General features: G+C 56.4%; 1 protein-coding gene across 1 annotated transcript; it reads left to right on the forward strand.

Annotated features, from left to right (window-relative positions):
- On the forward strand, window positions 8,602-17,841 carry NES (nestin). Its single transcript, XM_005663265.3, has 4 exons — window positions 8,602-9,536; window positions 10,630-10,754; window positions 13,062-13,135; window positions 13,392-17,841. The coding sequence occupies exons 1-4, from the start codon at window positions 8,754-8,756 to the stop codon at window positions 17,336-17,338; spliced, it is 4,929 nt and encodes a 1,642-aa protein (XP_005663322.1). The 5' UTR covers window positions 8,602-8,753; the 3' UTR covers window positions 17,339-17,841.

Genomic DNA, 19,090 nt, shown 5'->3' on the forward strand with positions numbered 1-19,090 from the left:
TGGTTATTTTTAATGCCACCAGCTCAGAAGATAAATATACCTCCCCTTCCCCCCAGCTGCCCTGGACGACCAACGCCTCCTGCCGCCTCCAGATTCCTTCCCTCTCCTGTCTTTTATCCAATTTGCTAATGCTCTCCCCTTACATTCCCTCCCGGTGGTCCTCCCCCATCGCCCCCCCACCCAGTTTTCAAGGAAGGAAGAGAGCTTGACCCCCCCCCCCAGCACCATAAATGAGGCAGGAGGTGTCCTGGTATCCTGGCTCCACTTAGTGTCTTCTTGACACCCCATGCCCAGCAAAGGCCTCCCGATGGGAGCCTCCCCTTTGTTTTTGTTTGTCTTTTTTTGGTTTTGTTTTGTTCTGCTTTTTAGGACCATACCTGCAGCATATGGAGGTTCCCCCGGCTAGGGGTCTCATCAGAGCTACAGCTGCCAACCTGTACCATGGCCACAGCAACCCAGCATCCAAGCCATGTCTGCAACCTACACCACAGCTCACGTCAACAGCGGATCCTTAACCCACTGAGGAGGCCAGGAATTGAACCTGCAACCTCATGGTTCCTAGTCAGATTCATTTCCGCTGCACCACAAGGGTAACTCCTGGGAGCCTCCCCTTTGGAGGGTGTGGCTGGTGCAGGACTAGAGAGCCTCAGGGAGGAGGTGCTGGGCAGCGGTCCCTCCTTGGCCCCAGCCTGAACCCTGGGCCCTTCTCCTACTTGGCCAGGGGAGGGGCTGGTGGTCAAGAGACCACTGCCTCTTCCTTTCCTTTCTCCCGCTCCATCACTGGAGCAGGTAAGGTCTTCCTGGAATGAACCTTCAGGCCTCTTGCTTTGGCTCAAAGAACCCCCTGGCAATAGTTCAGGGCAGGAATTGAGCTCTCCAGAGAGGACACGAGAGGGACCGTGGGGTCAGGATGGATTGTCGTTCATTCCTAGAATGTTGGGGTCTCTGAAGAAGCCTCGGAACGTCCTCTAGGACAAATCCCCAAATGAGTCACCCTAGAGTGCTTATCTCTTCTGTGCCCCAGTAACGGGGCTCACACTCCCTCTGGCGGCAACCTGCTCCGGGGACAGGTTCAGAAACAAGAGCCATGGTCAAGGCCAGTTCCTTTGTCTGGGCTGGCCTCTGGTCCCGTAGCTTCTACCCGTCAGGCCGGATTCTGATGTCTGGATCCACATGAGAAAAATCTGGCTCTTTACCCAAGAGCCCCTCAGGCACTTCAGATGATCCCAGCCTCTGTGTTTATTTTCAAATATTTCATCTACTCTATCAATAAAGGATCGTGTTACCCAGGGGTGTACCTCTCCATTGCCCTTCAGCTCCTCCCTCCTCCCCAGAGGGAAATCCTATCCTCTCTTTTATTTTTACCATTATTTTACCTTTTGAAAATATTTTTACTACCTATCTGCAAATAACACATGGTTTGGAAGGGTTCTGAGCTTTTTTAGAAATGGCATCTGCTCTGCGGATCTTATTGCAGCTGTTTTTTTCTTCTCAACATGACGTTTCCGCAGTTGGGTTGAACCACCACATCTCATGCTTGTGAAAAATTTAAAAACCTAACAGCACCACGACAGCGATGCAGGGCAATGAGAACTCTGCGCACTGTTGGTTGAGGGTAAGCTGGTACACCCACTTTGAAAAGGCATTCCGGTACTCCCCACTGTGATACGGTGGGGTTGGGCAGCATCTCTGCAGCGCCAGGATGCAGGTTCAATCCCCGGCCTGGTACGGTGGGTTAAAAGGATCCCATGTTGCCACAGCTGCGGTGCAGGTCACATCTGTTCCCTGGCCTGGGAAGTCCATATGCTGTGGGTGGCCAAAACAAACACACACACATTCTAAATAAATAAATAGGAGTTCCTACTGTGGCTCTGGATGTAGTCTCCATAAGAATCCAGGTTCGATCCCTGGCCCTTGCTCCGTGGATTAAGGATCCGGTGTTGCCATGAGCTGTGGTGTTGGTCACAGACGCAACTCGGATCCCGTGTTGCTGTGACTGTGGTGTGGGCCAGCAGCTGCAGCTCTGATTCAATCCCTGAGGCTGCAGGGGTGGCCGTAAAAAGGAAAAAAAAAAAAAAAAAAAAGATGTGGCATTTTCCAGTGGCATTGAAGATGTGTCTTTGCTGGTCCATTCCCTTCCAGATGGCTCCCAGGAGACCCTGGGAAGAATGTTCACAGCAGAGGGGTGGGAACCCAGCACCCCCACCTTATTCATTCATTTAGTCTTTTCACAAATATACTGACCACCTGTTGGGGACCAGGAGCAGGGAATTTGACAGGACAGACTGAGCAGTTGGGTGGGTATTATGGTCCCCATTTTACAGATAAGGAAGCTGAGACCCAGAGAGCTTAAGTGTCTCTCCAGGACTTCAACTCAGGTCTGCAACCAGAGCATGGGCTCCTAACAGTTTTGCCACACTCCCTCCAGGGAGTGGTCTGGTCCTTCAGTGGGCACATTACAATATGTCTATGCCCTCCTTCAGCGGGGCGCTCAGAGCTGAACTCAGCGCTGGGGTGTGGTCGGACAGCATGAGGTTGGATAGTCAGTCAACCAACACCTGATAGGAGCTCAGAGCGGACCGGGCATCAAGGTACTGCCAAACACAGAAGACACCTTCGGCATCTTCCCAGGGACCCCAACCTAAGCCCACCCCTAGCCCCCAAATTCCAGCTCTATTCCAGCTCCAGCTGGTCTTCTCTGTCCACTTCTCCCCCAAACCGGGTAGGTGGGTGGTGGCAGGAGAGGAAGACTTGATTTTCATCAGGGGAGAGCGGTTAGAGTCTAGAGTTAGTCATATCCCAGCTCCGTGTGGCCCAACGTGGCCCCGGATGAGATGCTAAGAGCAGCAGCACGGGGGATGGCAGAGATGGAAGACTTCCTTAGGAGGTCCTCTCTGACTCATTCTCTGAATCCATCATCCCTTTCATTTCCAGAGAGAGGGAGGTGCAGACTGAGTCAGAACTGAGTTCAAGTTCTATTTGTGTGGTCTTGGATAGGTTACTTAGCTTCTCTGGGTTGTTTCTTCTGGTAGAAAATTACGGATGATAATGATGCTAATATTATCTGCCCCACTACCTATAGGTTACTTTATTTTAAACAAACAAACAAACAAACAAAAAAACACACCAAAAAACCCCTCAAAAGTTCACCAGGGAATGTAGCTTTTCTTGAGGCAATAGCGGCGCCTGGTGGCTGTGCCCCACTGCAAGCCCTTTGACTCTTTGGGGGAAAGAGACCTGAGCTGAGCCAGGAGCCAAGTGGCTCCTTGGCAAGTTGCCAGTCGAAGCACAGACCCAGAGGGTCAGAGGATGGAAGGAAACAGCTCATGATTCTGTACCCTCATCCCCTTTCTATGAATGACCTCATCCACACTCATGGTCACCTCTTATCCATCCCTCCGAGCATCATCCTTCTAAATGGGAGACAGATCTGGCAGCTGCTGTCCCCTCTCCCTGTGTCACCCTTCCTCCTGGCCTAGGGTCAAGGCACATGTTTGGGAATCTTCCCTGTCCCCTCCTTCCATCCCACACCTAAATTCCTGGAAGTGATACACCCTAAGCATTCTCACACTCTCCCCTCTCCGCCCCTAGGTTTCAGTCTCATCACCTCATTGATGGTGGCAACTGCCTCCTGATTGGCCATCCAGCCTGCCTCCCCCACCGCATCCCTGTCCTCCACAGTGATGTTTCTAAAAGGCAGATCTGGGAGTTCCCATCATGGCTCAGTGGTTAACAAATCCAACTAGGAACCATGAGGTTGGGGGTTCGGTCCCTGGCCTTGCTCAGTGGCTTAAGGATCCGGCATTGCCGTGAGCTGTGGTGTAGGTTGCAGATGTGGCTTGGATCCTGAGTTGCTGTGGCTCTGGGGTAGGCCGGTGGCTACAGCTCCGATTGGACCCCTAGCCTGGGAACCTCCATATGCCACAGAAGCGGCCCTAGAGAAGGCAAAAAGACCAAAAAATAAAAATAAAAAAATAAAATGCAGATCTGACCAGGTGACCTTTGATTGAAGTTAAAACCTTTCCACAGGCTCCTCACTGCCCGGAGGGCAAAGGTCCAAACCAAACCACCCTGCCGCCTCCTTTGTCCCCCACCCCCATCATGCTATGTGGATTGCACCCTACCAGCCCACCGCCTCCCCGTGCACGGGCTATGGGTTAGTCATTTTTGATTCCTTTGCAACATTTATCTAATGCCTATCATGCCCCTGGCACTTAATAGGTGATTTATAAATCCTATTTGAATAAATGAATGAGGAACCAAGACCCAGAGGGGTGAACTGACAAGTCCAAGGTTGCACAGAGAGTCAGGGCACTTTGTTCAATGTTTTTCCAATCTTACTTGCCATCCCTCAACCCCTCCCCCAGGATGGAGAACGGGGGAGGAGGAGGCCATCTGCCCTGCTGTGGACCTGAGGAAAAGAAGACTACAAAGCCAGTCCTAGCATCCCTCCAGTTGGAAAAGGGGGAAATGAAGAGAGAAGGAGCATTTCTGCCTCCCAGCACCAGCTCCAGCTCCAAGTCTCCCTCACGTGGCTATGGAAAGGCAGGACAGAAAGGCAGGGTCCAGCCCGCATCCCAAGCTCTCAGGCCAAAGCCCGGCTTCCCGGGAGGGGTCCCTGGGCCCGCTCTCTGCTCGGCTGATCACCTCCTCAGTACCGCTCTCCCTGTCTCTACTTCTCCAGATCTCTTGGTATAGAGCTTCTCAAAGTTGTCATTCCTCCTACCATCTGGTCTCCCGCCTGCTCACTTTCCCCTTCCCATCTCTTTTTTTATTGCCAAAAGACTGGGGAGGCATTCCTCCTGTGGTGCAACAGGATTGGTGGCATCTTGGGATCATTGGGACTCAGGTCCAATTCCCCAGCCCTGCTGGGTTAGGGATCTGATGTTGCCATTGCTGTGGCTTAGGTTGCACCTGCAGCTTGGATCTGATTCCTGGCACTGGACCTCCATATGCCATGGGGTGGCCAAAAAGGGGGGAGAAAAAAAGACTGGGGACTCCTTGCTGAGGTTACCATTGGCCACACACATCCAGCAGGACCCATCTAGTTGGGTAGTGGAGGGAAGAGAGAAGAGGGACAGGGAGATACAAAGGAGGGGCCAGGTTAGGGATGGGGCAAGAGTGACTTCCTGCCATGGCCCTAGTCTCTGCGTTATGAGGCCAAGAATTGGGAGAGGGGAGGTAATGGAAAAGAAGCAGTTCTCTATCTCTCTGTCCACTGCCTGCAATGACATTCTGTTGTGTCTCCCTTTCCTGTCCCTTAAGGACATTTTGGCAGACCCCCTCTGAGGCTTCCTTCTCTTCTGTAGGATGGAGGAGACAGAGATGGGTACCCCTTACCCAGCGCTACAGTAAGCCTCCCTCAGATGCAGACCTCCCTTGGGGAGGGGTGGTGATGCCCAAAGCTTGCTGTCCTATAGGGGCTCCTTTCACAGAGTCCTCTTGACACAAGGAATCTGACCTGTCCCTCCCTCTATTCCCGGCCATCCCTCTCCAGTGTCTGTGTCCCTCCTGTCTCAGTGAGGCCCAGAGGGCAGATGAGCAAGCCCCTGCCCTAAAAGCAGCTGTTCAGGAATGAGACACCGATGCGCCCTTTGGGCGGATGCCCAGCCTTGAGGCATCATCCCTGTTGAAGTCTGAGACCACTCACCTGGGAGGGTATCACCCTTCCCCTCTGAGCAGAGGAAGGGAAGCAGCAGCCTCCCCTCCAGGGATGGCCGCTCCGCATTCCAGTGGTGTCTCGGGCATCCTCCTCGCTCTCCGCTGCAGTTCTCTCCTGGGGACTGGGGCAAGGGTAAGGCCTTCAGGATGGCAGCTTTCTTTAGAATGTGTGTGATGCTCAGAGGCTGTTATTCTTAGATTCAGAACTTAGCTGTGATCCCGAGACTCAAGTAGATTCAGAAAGTCTCCATCAAACATTATTCCAAGTTCCCTCACCATCTGGCCATCTTCTCCTGGGATTAATTCCAACCCTTGAGGTCCTTCTTTTTTTTTTTTTTTTTTTGTCTTTTTGCCTTTTCTAGGGCCGCTCCCATGGCATATGGAGGTTCCCAGGCTAGGGGTCTAATTGGAGCTGTAGCCACCGGCCTATGCCACAGCCACAGCAACGCTGGATCCGAGCCTCATCTGTGACCTACACCACAGCTCACGGCAATGCCGGATCCTTAACCCACTGAGCAAGGCCAGGGATCAAACTCGCAACGTCATGGTTCCTAGTCGGATTCGTTAACCTCTGAGCCACGACAGGGACTCCTCTTTTCATCTTTTTAGGGCTGTGACCTTGGCATATGGAGCTTCCCAGGCTAGGGATCGACTGGAGCTGTAGCTGCTGGCCTACATCAGAGGCATAGGAACACCAGATCCGAGCCTTGTCTTCGACCTACACCACAGCTCACGATAATGCCAGATCCTTAACCCACTGAGAGAGGCCAGGGATTGAACCTGCATCCTCATGGATGCTAGTCAGATTCATTAACCACTGAGCCATGACAGGAACTCCTACCTGGTCTTGTTTGATCCTCAGAACCAATGCCTGGGGATGGGTAAGTATTAATCTCTTTCACCAAAAAGGTAAACTGAGGCTCAGCTGGAGAATCTCTGCAATTTGTCTAAGGTCCTTCAGCTAGAATGTGTAAGAGTCAGACCTCGTACTTCTTGCATGAGACCAGCGCCAAATGTCTCCCCTCTGGGTAAGAGTGAGGGGCCCGGAAGAGGTGCTCCTCACCCCACTGCCACTCCCCCGTCTCCAGGGGACCCCCTCAAGGCTCCCAGGACATCTCTAGTATTCGGCTTCTCTCTTCCTACAGCCAGGAAAAGAAAGAGGAGGGAGAGACCCCAAGTCAGCTCTCCTGGACACAACTCTTGGGACGCCCCTGCCCAAACCAAAGGGCAGGATTTGTGAAGCAAGGTGGGGATGGAGAAGCCTCAGTCTCCTGGTTCACGCTAAGTCTCAGTCGATCCCTCCACTCCACGCCCACTGGTCCTTCCCTTCCTCTCCACATACTAGCAGTGAACTCCAAAGCCCAGCTGGCCTGGTGGGACAGCCTCCTGGTCAGTGACCCTGCTGTACCCAGAGGACCTTCTCCATTCTCTGTGCTCCCCCAGGTCTCTGTGGACACCTCAGGTGCTAAGTATTAGGACAAAATTATTGGCGTTTTGTTTTGTTTTGTTTTGTCTTTTCAGGGCCGCACCTGTGGCATATGGAGGTTCCCAGGCTAGGGGTCTAATCAGAGCTACAGCTGCTGGCCTACACCACAGCTATAGCAACTCAGGATCTGAGCCACGTCTGTGACCTACACCACAGCTCAAGGCAATGCTGGATCCTTAACCCACTGAGCGAGGCCAGGGATCGAACCCGAAATCTCGTGGTTCCTAGCCGGATTCGTTTCCACTGTGCCATGACGAGAACTCCATGATAACCTTATCGTTGACCTCACCGCCAGACTATGAGCACCTGTCACTCTTGCCCTCATGTTACCAAACTATGAATTCTTTCAGTGCTGAGACATAAGAGGTCTCATCCAACACTTGGAGCGCTAAATTGGACTTTCATGAGCATAAATTCCTTCCCCAAAGATCCCTTCGCGCTCTCATTATCCCTGACACTCCTCTCTGAGCCTGCGCCCCTTCACTCTACAAACCCCAAATTCCACCTCCCTCACTACCCAGTTCGAGGACCTCTCTTCCTCCAGAAGCCCTTCCTAACTACTCCCGCCTTCAGGGATGTTTTGAGGATTCAGTCAGATAACGTAAATAAAATGTTTGAACGTGATTTTGCGTATTACAAACGCTCAATAAATCCGGGCTCCTTGTGCTGCTTCTACTTCCTCGTCTCGATCTAGTCTGTCAGCCACCAGGGGGCGCCCTCGACCCAAAAATTTCCGACACCGAAGACAAGGTGGGGTGTCCTTCCCTGAGAGCTGGGGGAGGCCTTCGATTACCTAGAAAGTAGGTTTGCGAACCTCAGGTTATATGACAGAAGAGTAGGACGGATGAGGGGAATAATGGGGGAAACGCTTTTGCCTGCTCTCTCCGTTTCCTGATAGAGACAGAGGAAATAGGGTGCACGTGCAAATGCATTTTTTTTTTCTTGTTTTCCAGGCAATGTCTTTCTAAACTCTCTTCGATGCTGCCTTCTTCCAGTATTTCAGGAGGATGAGCCTTTGCTATTTATGAAAAACGTCATCTATTCTTTCAGCAGTCCCATGAGAGTTCCGTTATTGTTCCCATTTTATGCATGAAGAAACTGAGGCTTAGAGGAATTCAGTAAATGATACCTCTCTTGGGTGCGCTGAGTAACTGAGACTGGCACCCCTTCCCAGGCCTGAATCCCCTGGCACTTCCTCCACAGCCTCAGTTCCGTGTATAATCTGCTTTTATCTGGGGTTATGACCCTTCCTCACTGCCTCCCACCCCAGAAAGCCACCACCATCGGATCGGATTCTCCAGGCGTGGCTTTTCCTTTGGCTCCGTTCTCCTCTCCAGCACACAGGACCAAGGGGATAGAGGCGGACGCAGTTTCTCTGAACCCTAAGGGGTTAAGGCCTGGGTCCCGCCCCTTTTCCCGCCAGCCTGGCGGGAGTATGAATAGCCTCGCTCCCACTCCCGACTCTCAGTCGCTCCGGCTGCTTCTTGCCCCGCCCCGCCATTGTCCCCATCCGTCTCCTTTTCCTTTTCGTCCTAAAAGCTTTGAGAGCTGCTGGCCCGTCTTGGTGCTCTGCGTCCCTCCACCTTCGGTGGGTCAGACGAGCAGGATGGAGGGCTGCCTGGGGGAGGAATCTTTTCAGATGTGGGAGCTCAACCGGCGCCTGGAGGCCTACCTGGCCCGGGTCAAGGCGCTAGAGGAGCAGAATGAGCTGCTCAGCGCGGAGCTCAAGGGTCTCCGGGCACAGTCCGGGGTCGCCTCCTGGAGGGCCCGTGCCGACGACGAGCTGGCGGCCCTGCGGGCCCTCGTCGACCAGCGCTGGCTGGAGAAGCACGCGGCCGAGGTGGCGCGCGACAACCTGGCTGAAGAGGTGGAGGGCGTGGCGGGCCGGTGCCAGCAGCTGCGGCTGGCCCGGGAGCGGACGTCGGAGGAGGTGGCCCGCAGCCGGCGTGTTGTCGAGGCCGAGAAATGCGCTCAGACCTGGCTGAGCACGCAGGCGGCGGAGCTGGAGCGCGAACTGGAGGCTCTGCGCGCGGCGCACGAGGAGGAGCTAGCCGGCCTGAACGCGCAGGCTGCCTGCGCCCCGCGCGGCCCCGCTCCGCCCCGAGGGCCCCCCACGCCGGCCCCCGAAGTGGAGGAGCTGGCGCGGCGTCTGGGCGAGGCGTGGCGCGGGGCTGTGCGCGGCTACCAGGAGCGCGTGGCGCACATGGAGACGTCGCTGGGCCAGGCCCGCGAGCGCCTGGGCCACGCGATGCAGGGCGCTCGCGAGGGTCGCCTGGAGCTGCAGCAGCTTCAGGCGGAGCGCAGCGGCCTCCAGGAGCGCAGGGCTGCGCTGGAGCAGAGGTTGGAGGGCCGCTGGCAGGAGCGGCTACGGGCCACTGAGCAGTTCCAGGTGAGGAAGTGAGGGCGGGGTGTGGGGAAAGCCTGAGCAAATCGAGGCTTTGAGAAGTCCCTTTGGGGTTCAGAGACCTTGGAAAGGGAGTAGGAAGTGGGGGGCGGGAGGAGATGCAGATTCAGGGGCCGGTTCTTAGAAAGCCATGATCGGTGCCACCAGCCTAGACGTTCACATCTCCGTCTAGAGTAGGGCTTGGATGAGCCGTCTCAACGCAGATCCCTGGAAGGGCAGGCAGGCCCAAGACGTTGCAGCCACCTCCTCACCGTCTGGATGGCCCCTTCCCACCCTGATGGCCTCTGGGCCCCTCCTTAGGCTCTCCTGTCACTCAGAAGATGCTCAGGACTTTCCCTCTCAACGCTGGGTCTGATGGTCTGGCCACTCAGATCTCCCAAGTTCCCAGCTGCCCTCCTCCCCCCTTGACAGGAGGGGCTGTGAGGGGCCCTGGATGAGGGGCCACCAGCCCTTCTCCCTTGTCAGGGCTTTTGGGCTCCTGAGCACATTCCAGAAGCCTGGGACAGCTGCTTCCCCTCACACTGCACAGATGGGACCAGCAGCTGAGAAAACAGCCTCCTGCCTGGGCCAGACAGAGGTCTCACCATGGCCACCTCCCCACTCCTCCTCTCCGAGGAGAAAGATTCCAGAACATGTGGGAAGTGGGGGTGGGGTGGGGGCCCCCGGTGTGGGGAGCAGGAGACAGTGACTGGGACCAGCGCTGTTTGGTTTCCAGTCCTGCGGGCTCCAGGCCTCTTGATTAATCGTTTTTCCTTCTGCTTCCACTTTCCCCCTCTCCTGCTCTCTGTAAGCCATCGCCTCTCTTCCCTCACCTCCCCCTTCCTGTGGGAGCTGAATGCTGAGCAGCATGTGCTACCATTTAATCAGCATCCTCAGAGGAGGAGCCAGGCCGTGGGAGAGGGCTGAGGGGGCCACTCTGCTCTTCTGGAGGCTCCAGAGGGGGGCAGGCAGAAATCTGATCTGCAGGGAAGTCAATCAGGGAGCAGAAGATGCTGCTGCAGCAGCCAAGGGGGACAGAGGTTAGCTGGCAGTAAGGACCCCACCACCTCACTGACTATCTTTCGGCCTTGCTCTGCAGCTGGCCGTGGAGGCCCTGGAGCAGGAGAAACAGGGCCTACAGAGCCAGATCGCCCAGGTCCTGGAAGGTCGGCAGCAGCTGGCACACCTCAAGATGTCCCTCAGCCTGGAGGTGGCCACATACAGGTACAGGTTGACCGTGACCCACCAGGCACACCGATGCACACCGACCCGCAGGGAAAGACTCCTCAGCTGAAGGGGCCCAGAGCCGCAGGTGGTGGCAGCTTTGTCACCACGAGGTCCTAGGATTTTAGGCTCCTTTTAACACCACAGTGTAAGCCCCCCTGCTCCCCTGTGGGTTCAGGACCAGATTTCCTTGCCCAGGAAATCCTCCAAGGAGAGGTGACATAGCTGAGTGGGACAGCCTCCAGAGAGAGGGCTGGACACGTGTGGATCATCCGCTGCCAGGACCCCCCCCACCCCCTGCCCGTTACCCGCGGGGGCTGAAGAGCCCGGTCTGAGTGTGTGCTCACACCAAGAGGGCGATGTCTTTGGGCAGCCTCAGAAAGGAGGGACTGCAGGGGCGGGCTGGTGGCACTGACTTGCCTCCTGACCTGGGTCTCAGTCTCCTTGTCTGGAGGATGGGCGATGGCCTGGGTGACATCCAAGGTCCCTTCCATCCTGAATGTCCTGAGGCCTGACTTCTCTCAAGCCCGAGGGCCCTTGGCCCTTTCCAGCCCTTCTACTGACCACAATCCCAGTTGGCTCAGGAAAGGCAAAGAGGAAGTGCCACTTCTCTCGCTCTGTGGCATTGAGCAAACCCACTAGGGCTTTTGGTTTCTTCTGAGAAACTGGCCTGCTTAGCTGAGGATTCGCTGATGGAGCCCAAGGAGGGGCTTTGCCACTGCGAAGAGCTGCATACCCCACGCTGGCAGAGGGGGGCCAGGGCTAGACAGGCTATTAGGACAGGGCCCCCAGAATCCACAGGCAAACAAAGGCAGGGGCCCTGGGGCAGGTTCAGGAAGGGAGGGGCGGCCGGGCCCAGAGAGGGAAGGTCAGTGTGAGAATCTAGGGATGAGGATAAGAACCTCACCACCTCCATGGGGCACATTGCTCAGAAAGCATGATGCTGCAGTTCCCGTGGTGGCTCAGCAGTGATGAACCTGACTAGTATCCATGAGGACATGGACATTGAACATCCCTGGCTTCCCTCAGTGGGCTAAGGATCTGGCTTCCCTGTGGCTGTGGCTTAGGCCAGCAGCTACAGCTCTGATTCGATCCCTAGCCTAGAACTTACATTTGCCTCGGGTGTAGCCCCAAAAGGCAAAAAAGGAAGAAAGCAAGCAAGCCCAATACTGCATTAGGAAGGACAGAGAGGGATTGTAGAAAACACTGAGCAGAGGAGTTCCCGTCGTGGCTCAGTGGTTAACCAATCTGACTAGGAACCATGAGGTTGCGGGTTCGATCCCTGGCCTTGCTCAGTGGGTTAAGGATCCGGCGTTGCCCTGAGCTGTGGTGTAGTTTGCAGACTCGGCTCTGATCCCGTGTGGCTGTGGCTGTGGCATGGGCCGGTGGCTACAGCTTCCATTTAACCCCTAGCCTGGGAACCTCTATGTTCCGCGGGAGTGGCCCCAAAAATGGCAAAAAGACAAAAATAAAAAATTAAAAAAAAAAACACTGAGCAGACTCCAAGATGGTGAAGAAGAGCCCAGAGAATGTTCGGCATCAGTTGTTGAATTGATTGGTCCTCTTTCCCCCTCTTGGTCCTCTCCTCCTCAGTCCCCCTGGGACACCGAGGCAGGGGCATGGACACAAAGACCTCCATTGCCCTGAAAGCCTTGGGATCCAGAGTATTTCGAGATCCCAAGATGAGGGCCTTGACCCCCAATCAAACCACTGAGGGGAAGGGTCTGGGCAGGCTGAACCGCTGGGTTTTGAGGCATGAAAAGGATTTGGAGAGCGGGAGCTGAATTCATTTGCTTTTGTCTGTGATCAGCTCTGGGGGCCCCGGGGAAGGGGGAGGGAGCCTATCCCATGGGAACGGCCTGAGAATTCCCACTTCCCCTGGGAAGCCCCCTACTCAGACCCTCCAGATGGCTGCGTGGACAAAAGCAGCCATTAGCATGAGAATCAGCCCCCCACGCAGAGGATGAGGTCATGGGCCTGGGGTGGGGAGGAGACTGATCTAAAGTGTCATCTGGGTGTGTGTACACTCTGTCCACCCACCGTGTGGGAATCTGCTTGTGTGTGTCCCAAATAAGCGTGTGACTCTGTGTGACCAAGGATATGATATCTGTGGGATGTGACTCTGTGATTTCATGTGCAGAGCCAAGCATAACCCCATGCATGGCTTTTGTGTGACAGTGTGAAAATGAAGAGTAGCCTGCTGGGCCAGGGACTCGCACGCATGCTCAGCTGTGACTTCTCCCGGGCTGGGCTGTGCGCAGGCCTGTGAGCAGAGGGCTGATCCAGCTTTTCCTCCCTCATCCCCAGGACCCTCCTAGAGGCGGAGAACTCCCGGCTGCAGACACCTGGCAGTGGTTCCAAGGCTTCTCTCAGCATCTTGGGTAAGAGGAGGGGACAAGCACCCCTGCCCCCAGCCCGTCACCCTTCTCTCCTCTTCCCATGTCAGAGCTACTCCTCTCCTGAGAGGCGCCAGTCTTAGTCTCAGCTCCGTGGCCCCCAACGTCGGGAGCGTTTTCCTGTGCAGCCAGTGGGAGGCAGGAGCAGGGCCTGTGGGCCCTCTTGCCAGAAGGGTAGCTACTCCCCACCCCACCCCCAACCATTCAGCCTGACACTGTGTCCTCCCCTCTGCCTTTCCAGACCCTAAGTTGGAGCTGCATTTCCCTGGGACCCCAGAGGGCCGGCGTCTGGGACCTTTGCTCTCTGTCCTGAGTCCTACTCCTCTCTCCTCACCCCTGCCCGATACCCTTGACACACCTATGCCAGCCTTTCTGAAGAGCCAGGAATTCCTTCAGGCCCGCACCCCCACCTCGGCCAGCACCCCCATCCCACCCACACCTCAGGCTCCCTGCCCTGCTCCAGATGCCGAGATCAGAGACCAGGACGCCCCTCTCTCCCTGCTCCAGCCACGGGTTGGGAGGCAACAGGCTCCAGAAGCTGTGCAGGCTGAAGCCAAGGTGGTCATCCCTGCCAGTGTCCTGCCAGGACCTGAGGAGCCTGGAGGCAAGCAGCAAGAGGCTGGTCCTGGCCAGGCCCCTGAAGATCAGGCCCCCTTGGCCCCAGCTCTCAGCCCTGACCGCCACAGCTTAGAGGTCAAAGATGGAGAACCCAGTGAATCTAGAGAATCCAGCAGATTTCAGGAGGAAGGTGAAGGGCAGATCTGGGGGCTGGCAGAAAAAGAGACAGCTGTAGAGGTCAAAGCAGTGAGCAGCTTGCAGCGGGAAGCACAGCAAGAAGAGGGGGATCTGGACGTGAAAGAAATCCAGGATGCCCAGGAGCTTTTGGAAAAAGAATCTCTGAAGTCTCCGGAAGAGGAGATTCAAGAGCCACTGGTGTCTCTGGAAAAACAGAGCCATGAGACAATGAGATCCCTAGAGCAGGAGAATCCAGAATCTCTGAGGTCTCTGGAAGAAGAGAATTTAGAAACACTAAAACCTCTAGAAGAGGGGAATCAAGAGTTATTGGCATCTTTAGAAGAAAAAGAGATGGAGGTAGTGAGATCACTAGAAAAAGAGACTCTAGAACTACTTAAGCCTGTAGAAAAAGAGGACCCGCAGACATTGCAATCTCTGGAAAAGGAAAATCAAGAAACACTGAGGTCTTTTGAAGGTAATGAAGAGACATTTTTATGTCCAAGAAAGGAAAATCAAGAATTGGTGACGTCTCTAGAAGAGGAGAACCTTCTAGTAAGGTCTCTAGAAGAGTCATTGAGAGCTCAAGAAAAGGAGAGTCAAGAGCCACTGAGATCTCAAGACATAGAGAACCAGGAAGCATTGAGACCCCTAGCAAAAGAGGGTCAAGAGCCACTGAAGTCTCTAGAAGAAGATCAGGAGACAGTAAGACCTCTAGAAAAAGAGAATCATGAGTCCCTGTGGGCTCCAGAAGATGAGTGTCATGAAACTTTGAGACCTCTAGAAAAAGAAAACCAGAAGTCACTGAGGTCTCTAGAAGACCAGGAGACAACAGGATCTCCAGAAAAAGAGAATCAGGAGCCACTGAGGTCTCCAGAAGATGAGAACCAGGACACATTGAGACCTCTAGAAAAAGAAGCTCAACAGCCACTGAAGTCTCTAGGAGAAGAAGACCAGGTGACACTGAGACCTCTGGAAGAGGTGAAACCAGAGCCACTAGAATCTCTTGAAAAAGCCCAGGAGATAGATAGACCTCTAGAAAAAGATAATCAAGCGTTATTAAGGTCCCTAAATGAAGAGAGTATAGAGGCAGTGAGATGTTCAGAAACGGAGACTCTAGAAGCACTGAAGTCTATAGGAGAGGAAAACCAAGACATAGCGAAACGTCTAGAAGAGGAAAGTCAGGAACCACTGGGGTCTGGGGAAGGGAACCAAGAGACATTGAGCCCCCTAGAAAAGGAGCATCGAGCATCACTGAGCTCCCTGGGAGAGAGGAACCTAGAGAATTGGAGATCTCCAGAGGAAGAAGGCAAGGAAAGTCAGAGGTACCTGGAAGCGGAAGAGAACGTAGAGAAGAGAGAGACTCCAGAGCCACCGAGGTCTCTGGAGGAGGAGGAACAGGCGACGCCACCCTCTGCACATCAACAGAAGTGGGACGATGTGGGCGGGGTGCAACGAGAACTGGATCAGGAAGCGCCCCCTGGGAAGGCTGGAGTGGACAGTGAGGACAAGGCAGACCTGGATCAGAGAGAACAGGATGGCATCGATGGCAAGGGGGAGGCTGGAGAGCAGGCAGGAGAGGCCACGGGGGAGGCCTGGAGCACAGGTGGGGGGCAGCCAGGGAGCCTTGAGCCCGAAGAGCAGAGCGTCCCAGCTGAGGGAGCCAGTGGGGAGGGAGGCACCCAGGGCTTCCAAGACCCTGAAGAGAGGCCAGGGCAGGAGGGGGCTCCAGGCTTCCGAGCTCCCCAGGGAATCTCAGAGGTGATAGAGCCCGTGTTGGAAGATGATGTGCCCCCTGCGGATGGCCAAGCCTCCCCAGAGGTCGCCTTGGGGCTGGAGGCTGCTGTGGGCGAGTCCGAGTCCATGGGAGCGGAGCAGGGGCCAGAGCAGGAGGCAGGAAGCCTGGAGGAGTCAGGTGGCCTGGCCAGAGAGGATGTGACAGAGTCACCCCTGGGAGAAGAAGGTTTGGAAGCAAAGAGGGTGCAGGGCTTGGAAGGGCCCAGAAAGGAGCTAGCAGAGGCGGTTGCTCTGGAGCCAGAGCTCGCTGCACTGCCCAGCGAGAGGAGAGACTTGCTGGAGGCTCCGGGCGGCTGGGAGGAATCAAAGCCTGAGGCCCCTGGGGAAGCAGAGGAGGCCTTCCCCACTGAGACCTTGCACCACAGTGGAAGTGATGCCCCTCAACCCAGGCCCCTGGGGTCAGAGAGAGCAGAGGAAGAGGCAGAATCCGTGCTGGGGCCCCCCAGCCCAAGGCCCGCTGAGTCCTCATCACCCACCCCAAACCCTGAAGATGCACTTGGGCCCCAGTGCCTGGCTGAGGGGACCCAAGAGACTGGCTGGGGGCTGGAGGGCAGGGCTGAGGTCCCTGAGGGGGAGCAGGAGGATTTGGGCTCTGGGGAAATCCCTGAGGGCCTCCAGGAGGAGGAGGAGGAAGAGAGCAGAGAAGAGAGTGAGGCCGATGAGCTAGGGGAGACCCTCCCCGACTCCACTCCTCTGGGCTTCTACCTCAGGTCCCCTGCTTCCCCCAAGTGGGACCTGGCTGGAGAGCAGAGGCCCTCCCCTCAAGGGGAGACCAGGAAGGAAGGCTGGGGTCCCGCTGCCCTGGCCCCTGAGGGCCTGGGGGCCCACCCCTCAGAGGAGGAGGGAGATGAGGAGGAGGAACGTGGCCGTGACTCTGAACTGTCAGAAGAATTTGAGGACCTAGGGACGGAGGCGTCTCTCCTTCCTGGGGTCCCTGGGCAGGTGGCAGAACCTTTGGGCCAGGTGCCCCAGCTGCTTCTGGAGCCTGCAGCCTGGGATCGGGATGGGGAGTCCGACGGGTTTGCAGATGAGGAGAGCGGGGAGGAAGGAGAGGAAGAAGATGAAGAAGAGGAGGGCAGGAAGCCAGGGGCTGGGCGGTGCGGGCCAGGGCCCTCTGCTGGCAGCCTCCCGGCCCTGAGTGACCCTCAGAGAGGGAGCCTCCTGGGGTCTGAGGCCGTGGATGTCAGTGTCCCCTGGGATGACGGCTCGAGGGGCGTGGCATTCGATGCCCCCATGACTGCCCTGGAGACTGGGTCCCAGGACAGCGCTGAGGCCTTGGGCTCAGAGGAAGAGTCCGCTGCTGCTCCCTTGGAGAGGCAGGACCACATCCCCGGCCCTCTGGAGACCCTCGGTGGGGTGGAGGACATGGCCTTGGAGGTAGGGGACACTTTTGGTGTCAATGGCCAGGGCCCCAGCCTGAAGGAAGAGCTGGAGCATGTGAATGGGGGGGTGGTGAATGGGCTGGAGCAGCCTGTGGGTGTGGGGCAGGGGAAAGCAGGGGCCCTGGAGGGGGTCCAAGGGACCCCCTTGGAGGGGGAGGAGGGGGGCGCCCTGAAGACCCCTTGGGCAGGGGCTCCTCTTCACCTGGGCCAGAGCCAGTTCCTGCCGTTCACTCAGAGAGAGGGAGATGGAGATTCCTGGTCCTCAGGGGAGGACTAGAGAGGGAGCTCCCCTAGGGCACTGAGGACTTGTGTTGGGGGGAGATGTCCCCAAGCGCCCCTCCCACTGAGGGGGCTGCACCCTTAACTATGATCTCTTGACCTGCCCTTTCTGTCTCAGAGGCCAGGCTGGCCAAGGTGAGATGGGTGAGGCAAAGGGACCTGTCCCACGAATGGAGGCTCCAGGAGTAAACTCTCAGACCCTCAGACCCTGCAGAGGGGGCCATCCTGCCTGCCTTGTCCCCTGAGGCTGAAGCCAACTGAATCTCAATAACTAGGGCCCCTCTTCTGGGCACCCCTTCCCCTCCTCCCATCAGCTGGAAAATCTCTGAGGGGGGCGGGGGCTCTGCCTTTCTTCACAGGGCGGGGCTTGGGCCGGCATCTGGTTAGTGGCTAATGAGGGTGAGGGGGTGCTCCTGTGTCCTGATCCCCCCATATTCCTGCCTTGTTGTGGCCCCCTCTGCCTCATCCCTGCCTGAATAAAGTACTGCCTCCACTTACAAAGTCTGGACTCTTCCTTCCTCAATTCAGGGGGGGCTTCGGTCAGGGCTGACACAGAAGCAGAAGAGGCGGGTGGGGAGAGGAGGACCTGGGAGGCGGGGAGGGAGGTGGGGGGGTGGACGGGGAGGGGGGAAGGAGGGGGAGACAGATTAAGCAGGGGAGCAGGGGAGAGCCTGGGAGGCAGAGGTGAGGGGGGTGGAAGAAAGGGAAGACAGATTAAGACTGCAGGCAGCAGGGCTGGGGACCGGGGAGTGCTGCGGGTGCGGTGCGCTTGATGGGGACAGGGAGGGGCCAGCCCAGGTGACCTCGGGGCTGGCAGAGACCAGGCCCATCATCATCTCTGCCCGCAGCGCTGATTACAGGGATTAGGCCCTCGGCCACCCCCACCCTCGCCTGTCCTCCCGGCTCTCACTGCCGCCAGCATAATAAGCCCCCTTCCCCCAAACCCAAACAATTGTCTGGCTTTAGTGTCTGCTCAGTCTGGCGGGTCAGAGCCGGGTGAGGGACGGGAGGGAGGCCTCTTCTGCCGTTAGTTGGGCTGTGTGGCCTCAGGTCAGTGTTTAACCTCTCTGAACCTCGAACCTCGATTCAGCCACACAGTGCGGGATGCTGGGCCCGGTGACCTGGGGGCCCCCCAAGGGCAGGGACAGCAGGAGGGAGGCCAAGGGAAGAAGCCGGAGGGCTACAGCTTAGATCTGAATAGGACTTTTCTCCCGTGTTGAAAAGGGAGACAGGGAAGGCAGGAGGGGGGAGGGGGATAGACTGAAGCTGTCGGGAGTGAAACAAGAGTGAGGGGAGGAGTTCTGGCTGTGGCACTATGGGATCAGCGCTATGGGATCTTGGGAGCCCTGAGACGCGAAGGTTTGAACCCCAGCCCGGCACAATGGGTTAAGGATCCAGTGTTGCTGCAGCTGTGGCTTAGGTTGCAACTGCGGCTTGGATTCAATCCGTGGCCCCGGAGCTCCATATGCCTCTGGGCAGCCAAAAAAAAAAAAAAAAAAAAAAGTGAGAGGGTGTGCTGATAACTGGGGTTAGATCTGAAGGTTCATCCAGCAACAACTTCAAACCTCCCCCCACCCCACTTCCCAAGAGTTCTGCTCCCTGTGTGGGGCAGGGAGGGACCAGGGGTTCCTGGATTAGGTGGGGCCTGAAGGCCTTGAAGTCAGGATACCCAAATAGAAACCACTCCCCAGCTTGGCTCAGGGAATGAAGAGCTGGCAACACCTCTAAATATCCGGGGTGGGGGTGGGGC

This window comes from Sus scrofa, chromosome 4 (assembly GCF_000003025.6).
Source record: "Sus scrofa isolate TJ Tabasco breed Duroc chromosome 4, Sscrofa11.1, whole genome shotgun sequence".
In the NCBI taxonomy this organism is placed as follows: Eukaryota; Metazoa; Chordata; class Mammalia; order Artiodactyla; family Suidae; genus Sus; species Sus scrofa.

Excerpts from the sequence above, each read along its gene's own strand:
- NES (XM_005663265.3), top strand. The coding sequence starts at position 8,754 with ATGGAGGGCTGCCTGGGGGAGGAATCTTTTCAGATGTGGGAGCTCAAC. Across the intron at positions 10,755-13,061 it reads CTGGAGGTGGCCACATACAG|GACCCTCCTAGAGGCGGAGA; the intron begins GTACAGGTTGAC and ends CCTCATCCCCAG. Across the intron at positions 13,136-13,391 it reads GGCTTCTCTCAGCATCTTGG|ACCCTAAGTTGGAGCTGCAT; the intron begins GTAAGAGGAGGG and ends CTGCCTTTCCAG.